The sequence below is a fragment of the Maniola hyperantus genome, chromosome 6 (assembly GCF_902806685.2).
Source record: "Maniola hyperantus chromosome 6, iAphHyp1.2, whole genome shotgun sequence".
Classification (NCBI taxonomy): Eukaryota; Metazoa; Arthropoda; class Insecta; order Lepidoptera; family Nymphalidae; genus Maniola; species Maniola hyperantus.
Genome location: NC_048541.1, coordinates 7,844,092 through 7,862,932, shown reverse-complemented (window position 1 = coordinate 7,862,932; position 18,841 = coordinate 7,844,092). Strand labels below are relative to the sequence as shown.

Genomic DNA, 18,841 nt, shown 5'->3' with positions numbered 1-18,841 from the left:
ATTTCGAGTCTCGCCACAATGCCACGGAGCCTATAGAAATTGAACAAAGAAAATATTGTAGATCGACCGTACATTGTACTATAATTACTAATTGATCATTATCATGAATGTGTCGAAGTGTATCAGTTTAAACGCTTAGGCCAGCACGAAGTCTCCCCGCGACGCAGACGCGACGCCTTCCCCTCACAATCGGACCGAATCCGGCGCAAGCAATCCATATTAGATTTGCTCGCTCTCGTATCCATTCTGAGATGTTCATATTTTATTGGGGCCAATAAAACGGATTCATGAATATGAGAAATGCATAACGAATACCGTATTTATGGATGGAGGCGCGCTCGCTCCGCCGCGGATATGTCGCGAGTAATTTGATAGCCGCCTTTGTAACAGGTGCTGATGGGAATTTCGATGCGGCTGTAAAAGTTTGTTCAATCCGCTTAAATTTGATACCCGTTTGCCGAAATTTCGCACGTGTTTTATTTGACAATATATATTCATAAACCGAACAATCTGCTTTCGTTATGACGATATGTGGTTTAAAGTAAAACTGATAAATAAAACAAGTAGGTCCTAGTATGAACATTGAACAATGAAAATATTTTATTTGTTTGATCAGATCAAAATATTATAGTAGGTATTTTGATTGTTATTGTTAATTAAGGTCTTTGTAATTCGAATAAAAGGTATTATCAGTTCATTAAATACATACACATAATATTATGTGGCGATATTAATATTGCAACGCCCGCCCCCCTGATAGCATGCAGACGTAATACATATTATCGTAAAGTACCTAACAAGTAGGTAGGTAGCTATCAGCTTTTATTGATACAATTAACAAATGAATGAAATTAACACCTTTAAAATAATAAATGTTATTGTAGGTAGGTAATCTCATTTACACATTATCCACCTACTTTACTACTATTATTAAAATATTACATTTTATACAACTTAAAATAATAACGAGCCGCCTGTGAACTTTCAATTAAATGACTGATGCTTTTAGTAGATACGCGCTTAACATAAAGCGTCTCAGGTTACAAGAGATATTAGTGCCTCCTTCGAGTTTCAATTTACAAGTTGCACGGACATCTCAACCTTTAAGGGAGTCAGAGGAGTCACATCTAATAGTGCGTTCGTTATTTCCACGTATTGGATATTGGACCCTGTATCTTTCACGTAAGGAACAAAAGTTATTGTTAGCCACTAAATCATGTGAGTGCATTGTAAATAAAACCGTATTGCTGAGGATAAAGGTCTAAATTCGTTTTTAATTGTGAGGCTGAGTGTTGCCGTTTGACGGCATTTTGTCGGAGTAATAAGGCCTCGCACGGAGTGGACGTAAGAAGAGGATATCGTTTATTCTAATGAGGTTTCACTGCGAGACGCGTGCTACTCAGGTCCGACGTTCTCGAGATATATACCTACCTTCCAGCGACACAAATGTTCCACTAGATGAGGCGCTTCATAGTAGCAACATGTTCCAATGAGCATCGGTGTCCGCACTCCTGTCAATCGTACCTAATCCTCTATAGACGCAGTCCGTTTGTAAAAAATTACCTTGTGCGATCACTCTAAATTGTTATTTACATAGGTACCTTTAGTAGGTATCTATGTTCGTAGAAACGGACTGCGTCTAAAGCGGATCAAAGAAGTTAGAACAATTTGTTACTATGAAACGCCCCATCTAGTGGAGCATTTATGTTGCTGCTACCCACCTAGTAGGTACTCGTAACTCGTATCACCTCGTATTGCCTTTTGAGAAGAACACGTTGAAATAAAAAGTCTTTTAATCATTTCAGTAGACACGTCAAATTAAAATTGTTTAGCGCATTGCTCATATCCTTTTAGGAATTAATCATGTTGCTTCTGCCAATTAGATTTGTTTCAATTTAAAAAACTTTTGATATTTGACTCGACTGAAATGTAGAAAAAGTACCTACATATCTGTATAAGCAGTTTGGATTGTATTTTTGGGAGAAAATGTGTGGAAATTTAAATGAGAAGCTCAAACTTCTAACAAGCTTCACGTTAGCGTTAACTTTACCAAATCTGGCTGGTAACAAGCGATGTTCAACATAGTTTGTAATTGATGCTACAAATTGTAATGAGATGGAAAGTTGCAATGCATGCACCTATCTAATTAATAATATTGTCTTTAAAACCAGAGAGATCAGAGAGAATGTATATGATGTACCTATAGATAGTAAATCTCTATAGTATGCCACGAGTATGTAGTAACGATATCACTGATTTCGCAGACACTAGGATACGAATCGGAAGAAGTCGAATACCCAAGTTAATTGATTGCCGACCTCATTTCACTTCTTCTTCTTAATTTGCTTTATGGCTTTCAGTAGTGCCACACCGAGCACCCCTCATGTCACTAATCAAATCTATAGTGAAATGGCAAAACGCTGAACATAGTCACAGTGGTAACTCTCGGGTTTGATCTTGAATCAACATCTGCCAAATACCAGGCTAGGGGTCTATTAGTGGTGACGTGAAATCAAAGATACCTAGTCGTTTCATAGCCTGGCGTCAAATGTAGGTTACTTTTGACGCCTGCCAGTGTAGGTGAAGTCTCGACGTTTTGTTATAAGTTTCAAAATGTTCACTGTTTTTTAAGGCCACTTTGAGTTAATATAGATTTGTCTGATGAATCCAGTCACTAATCCTCTTTCCCTATTGTTGCAGGATATAACTAACGCCGTGTGATGTCCGAGTGACGAACTCAATATGATTCGTGACCCGCCGGCCATGCACAAACCAGACAACGCCAACAGTGAGTAATTAAATTAATCTCAAAGTACAGCCTACTCAAAAATTTAGAGATGGACCATTTCATGCGCATGTAAAAAATCACGTGAGTGGTCTTTTCAATTATGTAATGCTTGCTACCTTACTTAAAGTAGCATGTGAAAAATCATCAAACAAAATCTCACAGTTTGAAAATTATTATATTAATTAATCCTGCTTTATTGGTTAAATTTCGCACCCGCGTTACCTGAGCTATGAGAGTGCGAGCGAGTACACTCGTATCGCTGTCTGTAACATCTACTTAGTGATTTTTTTTATTCTGTATTTTTTGGGATCTTTAGTCACTATGTGACTATGTCAGATCCATAATAACCTAACAAAATTTCTCTCTATCTTGACTTATCTACTTAGTTAAATTAACGTAGCGAACGCTTAACCTTTTAAAAACAGAAACAATACAAAAACCACTAGCTGGATGATTCCCATTTCGCTGACGTAATTTTTTATAATATTAGGACAAAACAGGTCGTGAATAAAACGGGAAGGGTTGTGCCATAAACCGCCCGGCTACGTCCGTCGCGATATTAAAAAGGGGAGCGATATTGCATATCACATTTATGTGAAATGTCCGACATCCAGATCGTATTGATAAAAATAAGCCATTTTTTATTGTGACCCACTATACCTTATCTACTTAACCGAAGCCTAATATGATTGAAGCGTCAACAGCTCAACGGTTGAAGAGTTGATTGAAATCCAACTGGACTGAACATACCGTTAGACCATTTATTCTATTGTTAGTACTTATAAGCTTTTCGATTAGTTAGAGCCTTGGAGGGTAAAGGAAAGTAATAACTTCATGTTAGTGTTTGTAGATAATATAATTATATTATATTAAATAAGATATATGTACTTACTTTAAAAAAACGTGTAGTGCAGCGGTTTACATCCTGGAGAAATAGGGTATAGGGTATTGTCCTGGGAATTTAAAAAACTCAATCCACGCTGACGAAGTCTCAAACAAAAGCAAGAAGGTACTAATAAAACCATCAACTTTTGAACAATAATATATTCCGTCCTTTTAGTGGGCTTGGATTAACATTATATAAACGAAAAACTAATAGACAATGGTACAATGTGCCCCTAGAGACTTCAGACCCTCGGGCCTTTAGAGTGACTAAAATTTTAATTCAATTCAAATCGGTTCAGCGGAGCGGTTTGGTTTCGTTCACGACATTTTAATGTGATCCAATTACATTTCTCATTCTTCCTATGTTCAAAATGAATCTGTTTTACGCCATCTTCATATTCCAATAAGTCTCTTTTAACCGGCAACCCCACTGCTACTCCGTACTTTATGGGCCCCTTATCATAATCAAAATCGTGTTTTGCATTATTACAGCTATTAAGTAAATCGACGAGATGGAAAATCGAATATCTTAACGTGGTATTAATATTTTAAGTATATTGACGTTATATATAATCGCTAATATCGATATTTTGAGATAAATACCGCATTGCATGTGAAAGATATATTTGATTAAATTAGCGCTTTGTTTTATGATTCTTTTGAACGATTTAATCAGATTCGGAGTTTTAACATAGGTAGGTACTAACAGCACTTTTCAGCCTACCAATCATTTTCGTGTTTGAAATATTTCTTCCAATTTATGGATTCTTACATTTCAACTAAAAATTTTACGCTTTTAGAAGCTACCCACAAGTTTAAAAATATATGATAAGACCTGTTTGAACTTGGTTCAAAAATAAAGACATGATACTATAAAGTGAAGCTTAATTGCTCTACGTTATCCATTTAACGTAACCCGCACGAGTTATCCGAGGGAAAGACTTCAATTTTTGTAGTAATAACGCTACAAATTCACATGAGCGGCGAATGCACAAGCAAGTGCGGAAAATTGCGGAGACAGTTGGCTAGGTTCATGCGCCGCGCAGTGTGGTGCGGCGGTGCGGCAAGGCGCGGCCAAGCAGGAACGGAGGCAGCACGGCGCCCGCGGCTCGGCCCTGATAAAATTTATGGCCACTTCCCCTTTAAAACAATATTGAGGGCTCAGTTGGGATTTATGTCTCGCCGCTGCTGCAGCGACTCAATTTATTCTTCAATTTTTCATACAATAACTCACATACGTATTACGAGTGATGGATGAAAAGGACTAACTTTCGGGCTTTAATAAGAGCCTCCAGATGCGAATCTCCAAATTGGCTGAAGTTTATTGCCCACTTATGTCAGGCTTAACTTGCCCTCGTAGCTATTCTCGAAGAAAATAATTTATGACGTTGATTGTGTTGACTTAGTAAACCTTTGATTGTCTAGCTTGTATCTCAATTCTTTAAAAGTATTCATTACTCTAAGTATTTTCTATTAAATAAATTATCTAAAACATTAAAGCTTTTATTGTAAACGCCACGGTTTAAACGTTTAGGTGAGGTCGGTTAGTCGACCGACCTTACCTAATCGAGCCCAGTTAAAGTTTAAAAGAAAACCTCAAAAACCGACGTGTTTTCGGCTAAACTTACTCCTGAATAAAACTGCAGTACTTAGGTAGACAAAATAATTGATAACATACCCAAAATTAATGTGTTAGTATTTTGAAACACTCACGAAGTAATACAAAATATTGACTACATGAGATACGGCAGATAACATTTGTAATAGGAAAATAGGTATTGGACGGGCAAAGCGGGAACCGAATACTAAAAAGATACGTTCCGATTAAAATGGTGCCTACTTTGTACAAGTTATAAGCGCCAGTCGAAATTGAAAATAATATATATGTACTGTAATAACATTCGGCAAACTGCTTATCGAATCCGTTGGTTTATTTGGAAAAAATAATTCTAAAATTAATTCGAGGTTTTAACTACAATATCATATACAAATAAGGAAACAAATTAATTGGTTATGGTTACAGTGGCTGCTTGGTAATTACATCATAAATAAATAGCCGTGTTTCCTTGGAAAAATAAATTATCTTTAATACCAGCAATGGAAAGCAATTAAGATACGGTTTTCTGCTATAAAATAATTGGAATTTTAATTGCTCAAACAGAAAACTCTTTCTTTAGAAATCGCTTACCACTGCCATTAGGCTTAATTCAAAAATTAATTTAAACTTTCACAAGGTTGCGTCGGGAAGCGAGCTCCAGCGTAAAGGCAATATCAATTTCATAATTTTAATTAAAAAAACTAACTTCTCTGATGACAAAGTCTCGTACTTTTTTAATAACGGAAATGTTAACGATGCTGGGTTTAGACGCAAGAAAGGGACAGACGCAAGGAATTATGAACTACATGCCTATACTTGGAATTTTAATAAAGCTGTTCACTGAACATAATATTTGTCGTCTTCTCAACCGATGGACTTCCATTGCTGGAGATAAGTTTCTTGTGGGGATTAATTCTAAATTCCAAGGTCTTGTGGCGATTATGTCTAATGTCTCCGTGAGACTTTAATATGGTACTCGATACTTATTTCCACATTGTGGGGACCTACCACATACCTACGGAAGCGTTCCCGAGTCAGTTTGTCATTCCAGTACCTTGAAAGACCTGACATTCATCGATCCTCCGAATAACACTGTCGGTTCGAATCTTGCTATAAGTGATTCTCTGGTTACTTATATATAACAAGCTGATGCCCGCGACTTCGTTCGCGTGGATTTAGGTTTTTGAAAATCACCTGGGAACTGTTTGATTTTCCGGGATAAAAAGACGTTTCCTATGTCTCTCCTATGACTCTACAGCGGGGTGATTCGCTAACTTAGTTTCTAACACTGAATGATAGTCACCGAGCTCATTTTTTAATCCGCTGAAGGTTTTCTACGAAAAAATATTTTAATATCACCCATGTGAAGCAGCAATGTAGAACTAACCAACCTGGGTGGCTATCATTAATTAGTGTTAGACACTGAGTTAGCGAATCACCTAGCAGGTCTTTAACGATACCCATGCAAAAAATCACGTCGACCCGTTGCTCCGTTGCGACTTGCGACGTGATTGAAGGACAAACCGATAAACCAACAAACAAAATACTTCATAAATGCTTCACTTCCTTGAGCCAGTATTGTTATATTTGTCATATTATTTCATTAAATACTTCATATGGTCATGGTCTTAACTCACGTCATTTCGAGTTTCAAGTCTCAGCTGCGTCATACATACTTATAAAAAATACTATTTTAATTGCAACTTGTTTAAAAATTTCTTGCTTTGCAAAAACATTACGAGCACAAATTGAAATGCAGTGAGATAATTATACGATGATATTACCTAATTAAAACTACGTCTTCATTACCGACAATTTATGTACAGTTGAAAATTGTTTTTAGAAAGTAAAATAATAATGATATTCTGAGCGGGCTTGTTATGTTTTCAGAGTTCCACATCACATCTACTGATATCTGTAGCCATGATCATATTAGTTTCGTATTGTAGAGTGTTCAATGGATTTGGATTAAATTAACTACTTACTTAGAAAGCTGACTGACTGACTGACCGATCTATCAACGTTACTATTGATCGTATTTTGTCGAAATACGGGACAAAACCGGGGCATGTATTAATACGGGACGGGATGGTCAAATACGGTAACAGTCCCGTATATACGGGACGTATGGCAACCCTACTCATCGGGCTAAATTTGGCATGCAGATAGCTATTATGACTAAGACATCCGCTAAGGATTTTTTAAAATTCAATCCCGAAAAGGGTAAGACACGGATTCAAAATTTGTGTAAGTAGTCCACGCGGACGAAGTCGCGAGCATAAGCTAGTTCAAAATAAATGTTCAATTTAATTAGTCAAGTGTTTTATACGATGAACCCATTTAGGTGCGCAGCCGTCTCCCACTTGACCAATTTTGTTACATTCATTATGAGGCGAACCCGCATTTGGTTAAATCTAATTACGCCCGCATAATGGATATCGCAACAACGCAATCAGCCCCATTGTTTAATGACTGACCGACAAGTGAAACTAAATAAACCATAAAGCATTCGGAATAGCTGCAACCGCACTAATTGTGTCAGTAAATCCGTTTTATTGCATTACTTGTCGATGTTCGTAGGTCTGTCCGTTGATCGTCGTACTCGTACCTAAGCTCTTATTCACTACGATCTTATACTGCGACTTCGATGCGTGAATTTAATTTTTCAAACCTCCTAAGACCTATATGAACCATATTACTGTTTCCCGGAATAAAATTGAATAACATGAAAATTCCACATTTCACAAAGTCCGTCATTTTTCAAGACAGTTTGTTTATGAAACTTAGTATTTTGATTTTTTAGGGTCCCGTTATTGTCTGTCTGTATGTCTGTCTGTCTGTCTGTCGGTCTGTCAAGAAACCTACAGGGTATTTCCCGTTGACCTAGAGTCATGCAATTTGGCAGATAGGTAGATCTTATAGCAGACGTTCGGGGAAAATTTTGAAAACAATGAATTCGTGGTTACATCACACAAAAAAAATTAAATTGTGGTCATGAACTAATAATTAGTGTTTTCAATTTTCAAAGTAAGATAACTATATCAAGTAGGGTATCATATGAAAGGTCTTCATCTGTGCATTCTTAAACAGATTTTTACTTATTTTTATGCATCATACTTTTTGAATTATCGTGCAAAATGTCGAAAAAATACGACTGTAGTACGGAACGCTCGTTGCGCGAGCCTAGCTCGCACTTGGCCGGTGTTTTTAATTTTTTTATCAGGTTTTCGAACTCGCAAGGCGATTGTATAGCTACGGGATGAATGTTTGTATGAAAACCCGTCATTTTACTAGTGATTTCAATTAAAAATTTGTATTTGTGCTTTCGGTTAAAAATGAATGAAGAATTTGAGGATATTGAGAAATTCCGGCCCCTCGTCGATTTACAAAATTCCACTCGAACGAAGCTCGCTCTAGTCTATTGATAAACGATGTCATGGATAGAACATCAACCTATTAAAGTTTCTGATTCAAATCACACTAGATGAAGGTATATATCCACGTAACAGATTGACTATTCATCACGTTACGGCGTACGGGAAGGCCACGTTAATTGCGAAACGCAGTGAACGATTGTAAATTGCACGGAATGATGCAGTCGTGATGCGGGTTCATTACAATAACCTGGTATTTAATTGAATACGAGGAATGCCGTACGGAACGGAGACACGCACTGTTGCACGTTCTATGGCTCTATTCGCTTGTTTATCCTGTTAATTGAATCAAACAAGCATACTTAGTTTTTATTACATTACTAGGTAGCTGAAGCCCGTGACTTCGTCCGCGTGGTATTAGGTTTTTTTTTAAATCCCGTGGGAACTCTTTGATTTTCCGAGATAAACATTAGCCTATGTCACTCTCCAGGTCTTTATCTAGGTATACCCATGCAAAAAATCACGTCAATCCGTTGCACTGTTGCGACGTGATTGAAGGACAAACCAACAATCCAATAAACAAACACACTTTTGCATTTATAATAAGAGTACTGATAAAGGAACCTACCACTGTTGCAATATATTATAGTAGTAAGAAGCGCATGCAATGCAATTTTTGATGCACATGTGAAGCGTCGGTAAAACTGATAAGGTGAGCGATGATATAAAATCGACTAAATCGTGGCAAAAAGCTAGTTATGTAATAAATACACCCAATAGCCTACATTTGTGTAAAAACAACTATAAATCTTAAATTGTACAACAATTATTGCATAGAAGCAGGCGTTACTTTGCGGAAGTCCATGATATACAATGAACCAAAAGCTTAATTTGCTGTAATCCGCTGAAACAAGTCGAATCTGTATGGTGCAACATGCAGCATGCGAAATGCACCGCCCGCCCTCCCACTGCTAAACATGCAGGAAGAAGCAGCCACCAGGCAACACACACATTCGACTCGACAGACTGATACAAATTCGACTTGTTTCAGCGGATTACAGCAAATTAAGCTTTTGGTTCATTGAACAACAATTACTTAAGTAGGTAAGTATAATAATAATATGGTTGTTTGGGTCATTCGAGACAACATTATCATCGAAGCCAAAATAACCTTAATATGTGACCGCGTTCTTTATATTTCTCTCGCGCCAAAATAAATTACTTTTGACCTTTTTCCTGGTTCATATTCATTTCATCTTAGAGTAATCGTGTAGGTACCTACCTACAACGAGACAAACCGCTAAGGAGCCTTCATCCACGCAACGCAATGGATTATTCGATTACGGATAACCTATTATTACTCTGCTTAGGTATCAGGTTTTTATAGACTGTTGATTTGTTATTATAACATAAACCGCACCTAAACTGATCGGCAACTTGCTCGGATATATTTACTGTGGTCCCTTGACATTTATGAAGATTGTTTCCATACTTGTATTTACTTATTAATAAAGTTCTCACGTAGTAAAAGGTAATAATAATAAAAAACTGTAAATGGCAATATTTACACTTTGCTACAGTACGCGGCAGAAAATAAATGTACTTCCTTTAGAATGAGATATCGGCTTTGGAGAGCGTTGTCTTTGTCACTCATACCCATGTGACGTTTTCTCGGTGACTAGAGACAATGCTCTACAAAACCACTATCACTTTCTAAAGGTCGATGTACATTATTTTCCGCCGCGTACTGTACCAACAATGTATAGCTTGTATAAATAAGGGCAAGCGCCCATTATTTTCTTTAATCGCTAGCTAGAACACGCCCGTAATTACAACATTAACATGATGCTCGGCCTGAAATGGGCATAAGTGCATAACAAGCTGCCAACCGCGATCCACGAGGCATTCCTTGGAAAAATACGGAATCTCTCATGCTTGTGAATAACCTATACCAATCAGTTTTTTATTAGCATAAAAACAACTTGCAACTTTCTGCTTTGAATATAACTAGGTGGCTAACAAATTAACTAGCTTTACAAAAGTTGTAGGTATTACATAGATAAGGTGACTTTATTAACTGCATGGTACGAAGACACTCGTCGACACTGATAGGGATATTAGGTTTTATAAAACTGCCATAGGGTACTTAGCCTTAAAAACTGATTTCATTAGGCATCCATTTCAAGGCATGATGGTTTATTTACTTTGATTCGTAAAATAACACCTTTTATCTGGCTATCAGATTAGGGAACGTCATTGTATAGCGGGATCTTAGAAAGGACATACCTACAAGATGATATTGAGATATTTTACCTCGGCAATGCCGGGGCGTGTCAGCTAGTCGTCATAATTTAAAACACAAAACATTAAAATCTATGTTGAATTTTGTAAAAAAAAATCTAGGTACATTCTTTTCAATTTAGGAATAGAATTTCCACTGAAAATACCTATCATCATCACCCATCGACATGGGTGCCATCTCATAATAGACATAGCGATAGTCTGCCACGCTGGCCAAGTGCGGATTGGCAGATTTTAAACATCTTTGAGAAAATTAGGGAAAACTCTCTCAGGTATGCAGGTTTCCTCACGATGTTTTCCTTCGCCGTTTAAGCAAAAACACCCATATAAGGTAGGTATACCTAAATTAATTGCAAATACCTAACAACACGTCGCAACACTAAAACCATTTTACTTTAATTGCAATACCTTGTTAATGGTTAATTAGCTTGAAACAACAGCGCAATGATTAATTTAGTTAGCCGAGGAACGTGAGCACATAATAGGTACATTCTGTTTCGCTACACACTAACAGATAATGGTCCGTAATACGCGATTCATTATGGCATTCATCAACGAGCAGGCTCGATTGTTTTCTCCCATATAATTGTTCCAATTAATTCCGCCAGACATGACCGTGGCGTGCACTCATGCTGACGTCATTATGATGCGCGCACGCACATTTCACATCAAAACTGGCCAAGTGCGCGTTCGCACATGCATAAGGTAGGGTTCGGAACCATAAACTAACAGAGTAGTATGGTTGGTAGTTGCTAATAACTTTAGCACTCATTATAAGTGGAAAATACAGGCCTATTTAGCAAGGTGATAAGCTCGAGGTGTTAAATTTTTTTAATTTTATTTTACTTAATTTCAGGGAAAATTTATTTTTTCAGTATTGAAATACTCTTCTGTGTAGCGGTAGAAGGGCTTTTATAAACTATTCTTGTGAACTTTGCAGCTCTTGTAGTTTATTTTTAAAATAGGAGCTACCTAGGAGGACTGTCAATAGGAGTACCTAGGAGCTTTCTTATGGGCCTCATAAGGAAGCTCAGAGTCACTCAGCAGGCGATGGAGAGAGCTATGCTTGGAGTTTCTCTACGTCATCAAATCAGAGATCCGTAGGAGAACTAGAGTAAACGACAATAATACTCTCTTGTAACAAGTTGCAATGGGCAAGGGACAGCGATAGACGTTGGGGGCCCAAGGTGCTGGAATGACGACCTCGCACCGGAAGACGCAGCGTTGGAAGACCCCTACTAGGTGGACGACATCAGACGAGTCGCAGGGAGCCGCTGGATTCAGGCGGCGCAAGACCGTGGCGTGTGGAAGTTCCTACAAGAGACTTATGTCCAGCAGTGCACGTCTATTGGTTGATCATGATGATGATGATGATGATTGACAGACAGACAGATTGATAGAGAGACTGGATGAAACTATAAAGGTAGGTACCTTATTTTGCTGCGGATCCTTAAAAAGTGCTACTCTGTAACATTGCTCCCATTATGGTGCAAATAATTGGAGCAGAAATTATGTTCTAAGTGTAAAATCTATTTTTCTTTCAATCTCTGCAACTCCTTAGTATTTTCCTTATTTCCTATTACCTTATTAGCTAAATGCTAATTTAATAACTCTTGATGATCTTGTATCTTGACAACGCATAATGTACGGCACAATCATTGTAGCTATCGGTTAACTGGCTGGTTTCGATAAAGTATTTCATTACAAAACAAGTAATGATTGTATACAGTTTTTTTAAATAGAGATAGCGAGCAAACGAGCAGGTGGGTCACCTGATGTTAAGTGATTATCGCCGCCCATGAACATTTGCAGCACCAGAGGAACTGCCGATGCGTTGCCGGCATTTCAGGAATTTGTTGGTCCGCCCCATATTGTAATCTAGTGAGAACACCGATGGGAGTTGATTCCACAGTTAATACCATAAAAATAATTAATACTTTTAACTTCTAACCGACTTCCAAAACCGTCAAAAAAGTCAATTTTTTATATATTTTATTTAAAGCTTTTTAGTGTAAGTATAGTCATTGCAAGGTACCTAAAATATCAATTCACCAGCAAAACTTTCGAAATCCACACGGCTTAAGAGTTCCTTGCACCTTGCAGCATCAGGATTGAAGAGTTGGTACTTGGAATTTAACAACAATGTATATGCTCGGCATTTACAATATTATTTCACCAGGAACAGCTCCTGAATCTCTATAGTTTAGGAGTGCTATACCATGCATCATCAGGTTTGAGGAGTTCGGACTTAGAGTATAATCATGAAGCCGTTGCTTGATACCTAAAATATGTATCTATTCACCATCAGAAATTCCCGAATCCCCACGGCTTAAGAGTTCAGTGCCTTGCAGCATAAGGATTGAGGAGTTGGGATCTGAAGTTCAATCGTATACTCTATGCTTGGCACCAAAAATTATATTGCATCATCCGCAGTTCCTGAATCACTATAGTTTAGGAGTTTTGTACCCTACATCATCAGAGTTGAGGAGTTGGGACTTGGATTTCAAGCATAAAGTCGTTGCTGGGTACCTACAATATCAATTCACTATAAACACTTTCTGAATCTTGATACCTTAGGCGGGCAGTAACCCTGCAGCATCAGGATTGAAGAGTTGGATCAAGAAATTTTTATGGGAACACCACGGCAACAGCCCCTGTTAATTTAAAAAAAATTGCAAATCGGTCCAGAAACCTCGAAAAAATCGGTGTACTGTACATACATTTAAAAAATACGGACCGAATTGAGAACCACCTCCTTTTTTAAGTCGGTTAAAAATGAAAATATACAAAAAGCCAGTTCAATAAGTAGATTACTTACTAATCCTTATAACATCAAAGTTATATTAGTCATCGTTTCAACACAAACCTACTGATCACAAGTCAAGTTAATTGCGAAACGGAGTTCATTCCTGCTCACTCCGACTTTCCGAAATATTATATACCCGTTCCGATAACCGATAGTATCAAGCTTCTAGGAATCAACATAATTATCGTCCAATCATTAAGAAGTTATGGTGACATTAAAAAACTCACAAGAATATACATACATACAAAGTGAACCCTAAAAACATTACACTCCTTTTTTTGGGCAGTCGCGTAATAAATAACAAACATTTCGTGTGTAGTCTGTTTGGTTATTAACAAAACGTGCTATAGAAACTAAACATGAAAAGTAAATAGGTCGTTAGGAGGCAATCAGTTTCATTATGATGGCACGCCGCTCACATAATAATGGTGTACGTCAAACCAATCAAGGATCCAATTGAAGGGGTAACTAGGTGGACATAACTCATCGAGATCGATCACTTGCGCATCGCATCGCACCGATACATCTCGCATCCCGCTCATTGGAGCCGACGTCGTGACAATAAACTTAATTGGACTATATTAATGGGAGCTCGTTAATAATAAAATAATAAAGATGACGTACGCCCCGGGCGTTGCAAGGCGCAATTAGCAAGCCGCGGGGAGCGCCGCCCACGTTGGCATGGGATTAATTCTTGTATAAGCGCATTAATTAATAATACTCTATTGTAACAGGCTTTCAATTTTTAAAGACTACCTCTTGTTATCTTCCTTTATTGAATACTAGCTGACCCGCCCCAGCTTTGCTTGTAGATTTTTTGTAAGTCGGTGTGTAAGGGTGATAAATTGTGCGGAATGGAAATATACCCGGATACGGAATAATCTACCACCTTACAAAGATTAGAGGAAAAAAAAATAATTTACTTTACTTGATCTATCTACCTAGTAAAGAATAGAAGCTAGCCGTCGACTCCCTTGTAATGTATATGAGGTGTTATAAATGAAATTTGCTAGATGTTAGGCAAAATTGTTTTTAATGTAACTTTTACCGGGGTCGCTTAATACATAGGGCTGGCTAATACTTGCTTAGTTATTCTAGCTTAATGCCAAGACTTAATTTAGATACATTAGAATGCCTTAGGTAGATAGTACATAAAATCTATGTTTTAAATTTAAGATGCCATTGGCATGGAATAGACAATGACACAGTAAAATTCATAAAATTGTTTCAAAATAAAAGCTCAGTAGTAAAGACAGGGTTCTTACTGTACACATACACTAAGAAGGTTCACTAAACTGTTGCAGGATACAAACATTTGCTTACTTGTAGGTGCGAAGACTGCAAGGTAGCTGGACGGCATCGGCCAAGATCCAAAACTCAATTTATTTGATTCTTCACAACCGAAATGTTTCATTACAAAGATTTTCACCAAGTCTTATCCATAGCAATTAAGTTGTCAACGTGAATGTGCAAAAGAAATAAATACGAAAACCGAAAACGTAAACGTAAATCGTAAACGTAAACCCTGTAACAAAGAAAAACAAGATTATAATTTGTGCTGTGTGAAAATTTCGACACGTGGAATTTTCCCGATCAAACACAACTCACCTATTGAACTCCTGGCCACCAATGGTTTTCAGAAGTCCACCCACAACCCATTATCCTCATTTATTTGGGAAGATAAAATAACTGGAACTGGAATGAAATCATAAAATTAGGATTTTCTCTAACCAAACCGCCATTTTGTCGAATCCACATTACTTGATTTTTCACTCACCATAATTGATGAAACATTGAAATACGTTAGGATGACTAAAATTTATAACTATTGTATTTTCCCAGGCGAAGCCATGGGCGAAAAAGAATGAGATTTTCCTGGAACGAAAAAAAATTCGTCTTCACATGTTGACTCCAGGAAAATTCTAAATCTCACCAATCGGTGTTGCCAGACGCAACCCGAGTGTGGCCGCTCTCAGTTAGTTTGATCATGAAGCCAATTCATTTTGAATATTTGCGGAACCTAAGGATATATTATAAGAACCGTTTTGTTAATGACTTAACAATAAACAAATGATATTATGGTTTTATTTAATTATTTTGTTTTATTTTTACGACAATTGACAACGAAGCAAACGCCATCTATTGTGGCTCGAATGAACTCTGAACATCGACCCACGCGTAGTTCTGCACCTTGATGCTAGGTGGCACCAACATACTTTGAACAAAATAGATTTTAATTAAAAGCGAAACGCTAATTAGTAGTTCAAAATTTACAACGTCACAATACTTCCCCTCCTACGAAAAGGTTCAACAGGTTGAACCACGCTGCCCTCAGCGTCATCCAACAACTACTAACAATTTGCCTGAAACAAACAAACAAAAAAACACAGAAGTTACGCGTGAACGCACATCTACTACTAACAAGGAAAATTGTCTAACAAAATAAATATACTGAAAACAGTGTAAGGTTTTATACATTATACTTAACTACACAACCCTAACTTCTAAAAAGAATATATACAAAAAAACTTCATGGTGTCTAAGACACTTGAGTGGAAACATCTTGGCATCATTCTTCAGCTGACTGATAGAATGCGTCTAGGCCTACGGTGGTTCACTCTTTTAAACTACCATCGTAATATTTGTTACTCAACAAATACGGAAAATCTGGTTGTGAACGGGTCCATCTGATATGGCAACCGTTCTCTATCCCATTCGGAAAAATAAAACCGAATCAAAATCGGAATATGAGAAAAAAAAACGAAATAACTCTCCTAGAAAATAGATCTCGGAACAGAATCGGAAAAATAACAGAAATGATCCATTATCTAGAAGGAAAACGAAAACAAGACACAAAACCCCCCCTTTTCGTTATCCCCAAAGTACGATATTTGCATTTTTACTTTCTCAACCGGTTGGTCTACCACAAGCATTCCAATCATCACATATTCATCCCTACATACATCCACTACATTCCTCCTCAACTGAACCATGGTAATGTAACTGTTAACTCAGAACATCACTACACTCATTCAAATTCCTAATTGAATATTGATAACTTAAATATTCAAACAGTTTAGACCAAACTAAGTAATGGCAAATATCTACTTCTTAATATCCTTAATATGCCAAGTGCCTATTGGGTGGTTGTCAGCTACTCTAACTAGTTCATAAACCAAAGGTGACAAAACCTTGACAACCCTGCACTTTTCATACTTAGGTGCCAGCTTAGCTGCGAAAAAATTTGTAGCGTCGCTTTGTGGATAGGTCTTTTTCCACACTATGTCCCCAACAGAATAGCTTGCAGACCTACGCCTTAAGTTGTAATGCGTTGCATACTCTGCATGAGCCTGAAACAAATTTCTCCTAACCTGACCAAATATGTCCTCCAAAGATCCAAACTTTCCTGCGTATTCCTCCCTTGGAATTCCGGCCTCGTACTCCTTATCCGTGTCCTTATAGAAGGAACCATTTAAAACCGGTTCTCTAGCGTGGACAAGGAAGAACGGGGAGAATCCAGTGGATTCATTAACCGCACTGTTTATGGCGAACTGGACCTTGTACAGGTTTTCGTCCCAGGACCTGTGGTTATCTTTCACAAAAGCGGCTACAGCAGTCATAACAACCTTATTGTACCTCTCAACAAGGTTAACTTGCGGAGTGTACAGTGGTGTGTAGTGTAATTTCGGAATATTATAACGCTTAATGAGATTACGGAATTCAGATCCTGTAAATTGGGACCCATTGTCCACAATCACAGTCTCTGGAACACTATGGTTCAAAAATACAAAATTCTCTAGCGCTTTAACAACAGCGGCACCTGTGGCACGCCGTAACGGAAACAACATTGTATATTTCGAAAAACAACACGTCACCACAAAAAGAAATGTAAATCCTGATTTAGACCTAGGCAAAGGTCCGACTAAATCAGCCGAAATGACCTGAAAAGGTCTCTCGCAGACTTTAGGCTTCCCTAGCAGACCTGGAGTGGCTGATGTCGTGTGTTTATACGCAGAGCAAGTATCACAATTCTTAACGTACTCAACCACGTCCTTATACATACCACGCCAAAAATATCTGAGGGATAATCTGCGATGAGTTTTGAACACACCAAAATGACCTGCAGTTGCATCTGCATGGTTTTGTTGCATAATTCTAAGGATGTCGTTCTTGTGGACTACCTCTTTCCAGTCGAACTCACTGAGAAGCTGGTATTTACATTTACTGTAACGATATAGTTTATCGTTCAAAATACAAAAATTCGGAAAATTTGCTGGATTGATTTTACAGCCATTAAATGTTTTGTCATACCAGTCATCTACCAAAACTTGTTGACTAGAGTTATCATTACGATCACCAACTACATCTACGTGTATGAGTCTCGACAAGGTATCCGGAACTACATTATCACAACCCTTCCTATGTTCGATAACAAAATTATACTGTGATAATCTACAACCCCATCTGGCGAGTCGTCCTGAGGGATTTTCTAAATTTAAGAACCACTTTAGGGATGCATGGTCTGTGATAATTGTGACTGGCTTGGAACCAAAATAAGCCTGAAATTTCTCCACTGCAAAAATCACAGCTAGAGCCTCGCGTTCCGTCGCGCTGTAATTCCTTTCGTTTTTATTTAGGCTCCTACTGACATACGCAATGGGATGATCGCAACCATCGGTTTCTTGCGTCAGCATACCACCAACACCATATGCAGAAGCATCACAATGTATTTTGAATGGTTTTTCAAAATTCGGTACCGCAAGAACAGGTGCGGTTACCAACGCATTCTTCAATGTATTAAATGCTACCTCTGCCTGTTCGCTCCACTCAAATTTAGGTGCGTTCTTTCCTTTACTCGTTAGTCTATTGAGTGGTGCAGCGATGGTTGAAAAATTCCTAATAAAGCGCCTGTACCAAGAACAAGTGCCTAGGAAAATCTTTACCTCCTGTGCAGTTTTTGGGGTCGGAAAGTTCAAAACTGCGGCAACTTTTCCAGGATCTGTGCGTAAACCAAATTCATCCACTATATACCCTAAATATTTCAAAGAGTTTCGAAAAAAATTACATTTATCAAAATTTATGGATAGTTG

General features: G+C 37.8%; 1 protein-coding gene across 2 annotated transcripts in view; it reads left to right on the top strand.

The window, feature by feature from the left end:
- LOC117983359 (LIM domain only protein 3-like) overlaps positions 1 to 18,841 on the top strand; it is a 72,669-nt gene that overhangs the window by 42,457 nt on the left and 11,371 nt on the right. For both annotated transcript variants that reach the window (XM_069499416.1, XM_034969889.2), the window contains exon 2: positions 2,701 to 2,788. In XM_069499416.1, the coding sequence (XP_069355517.1) occupies positions 2,743 to 2,788 (46 nt within the window). In that variant the 5' untranslated portion in view covers positions 2,701 to 2,742. The remainder of the gene's footprint in view (positions 1 to 2,700; positions 2,789 to 18,841) is intronic.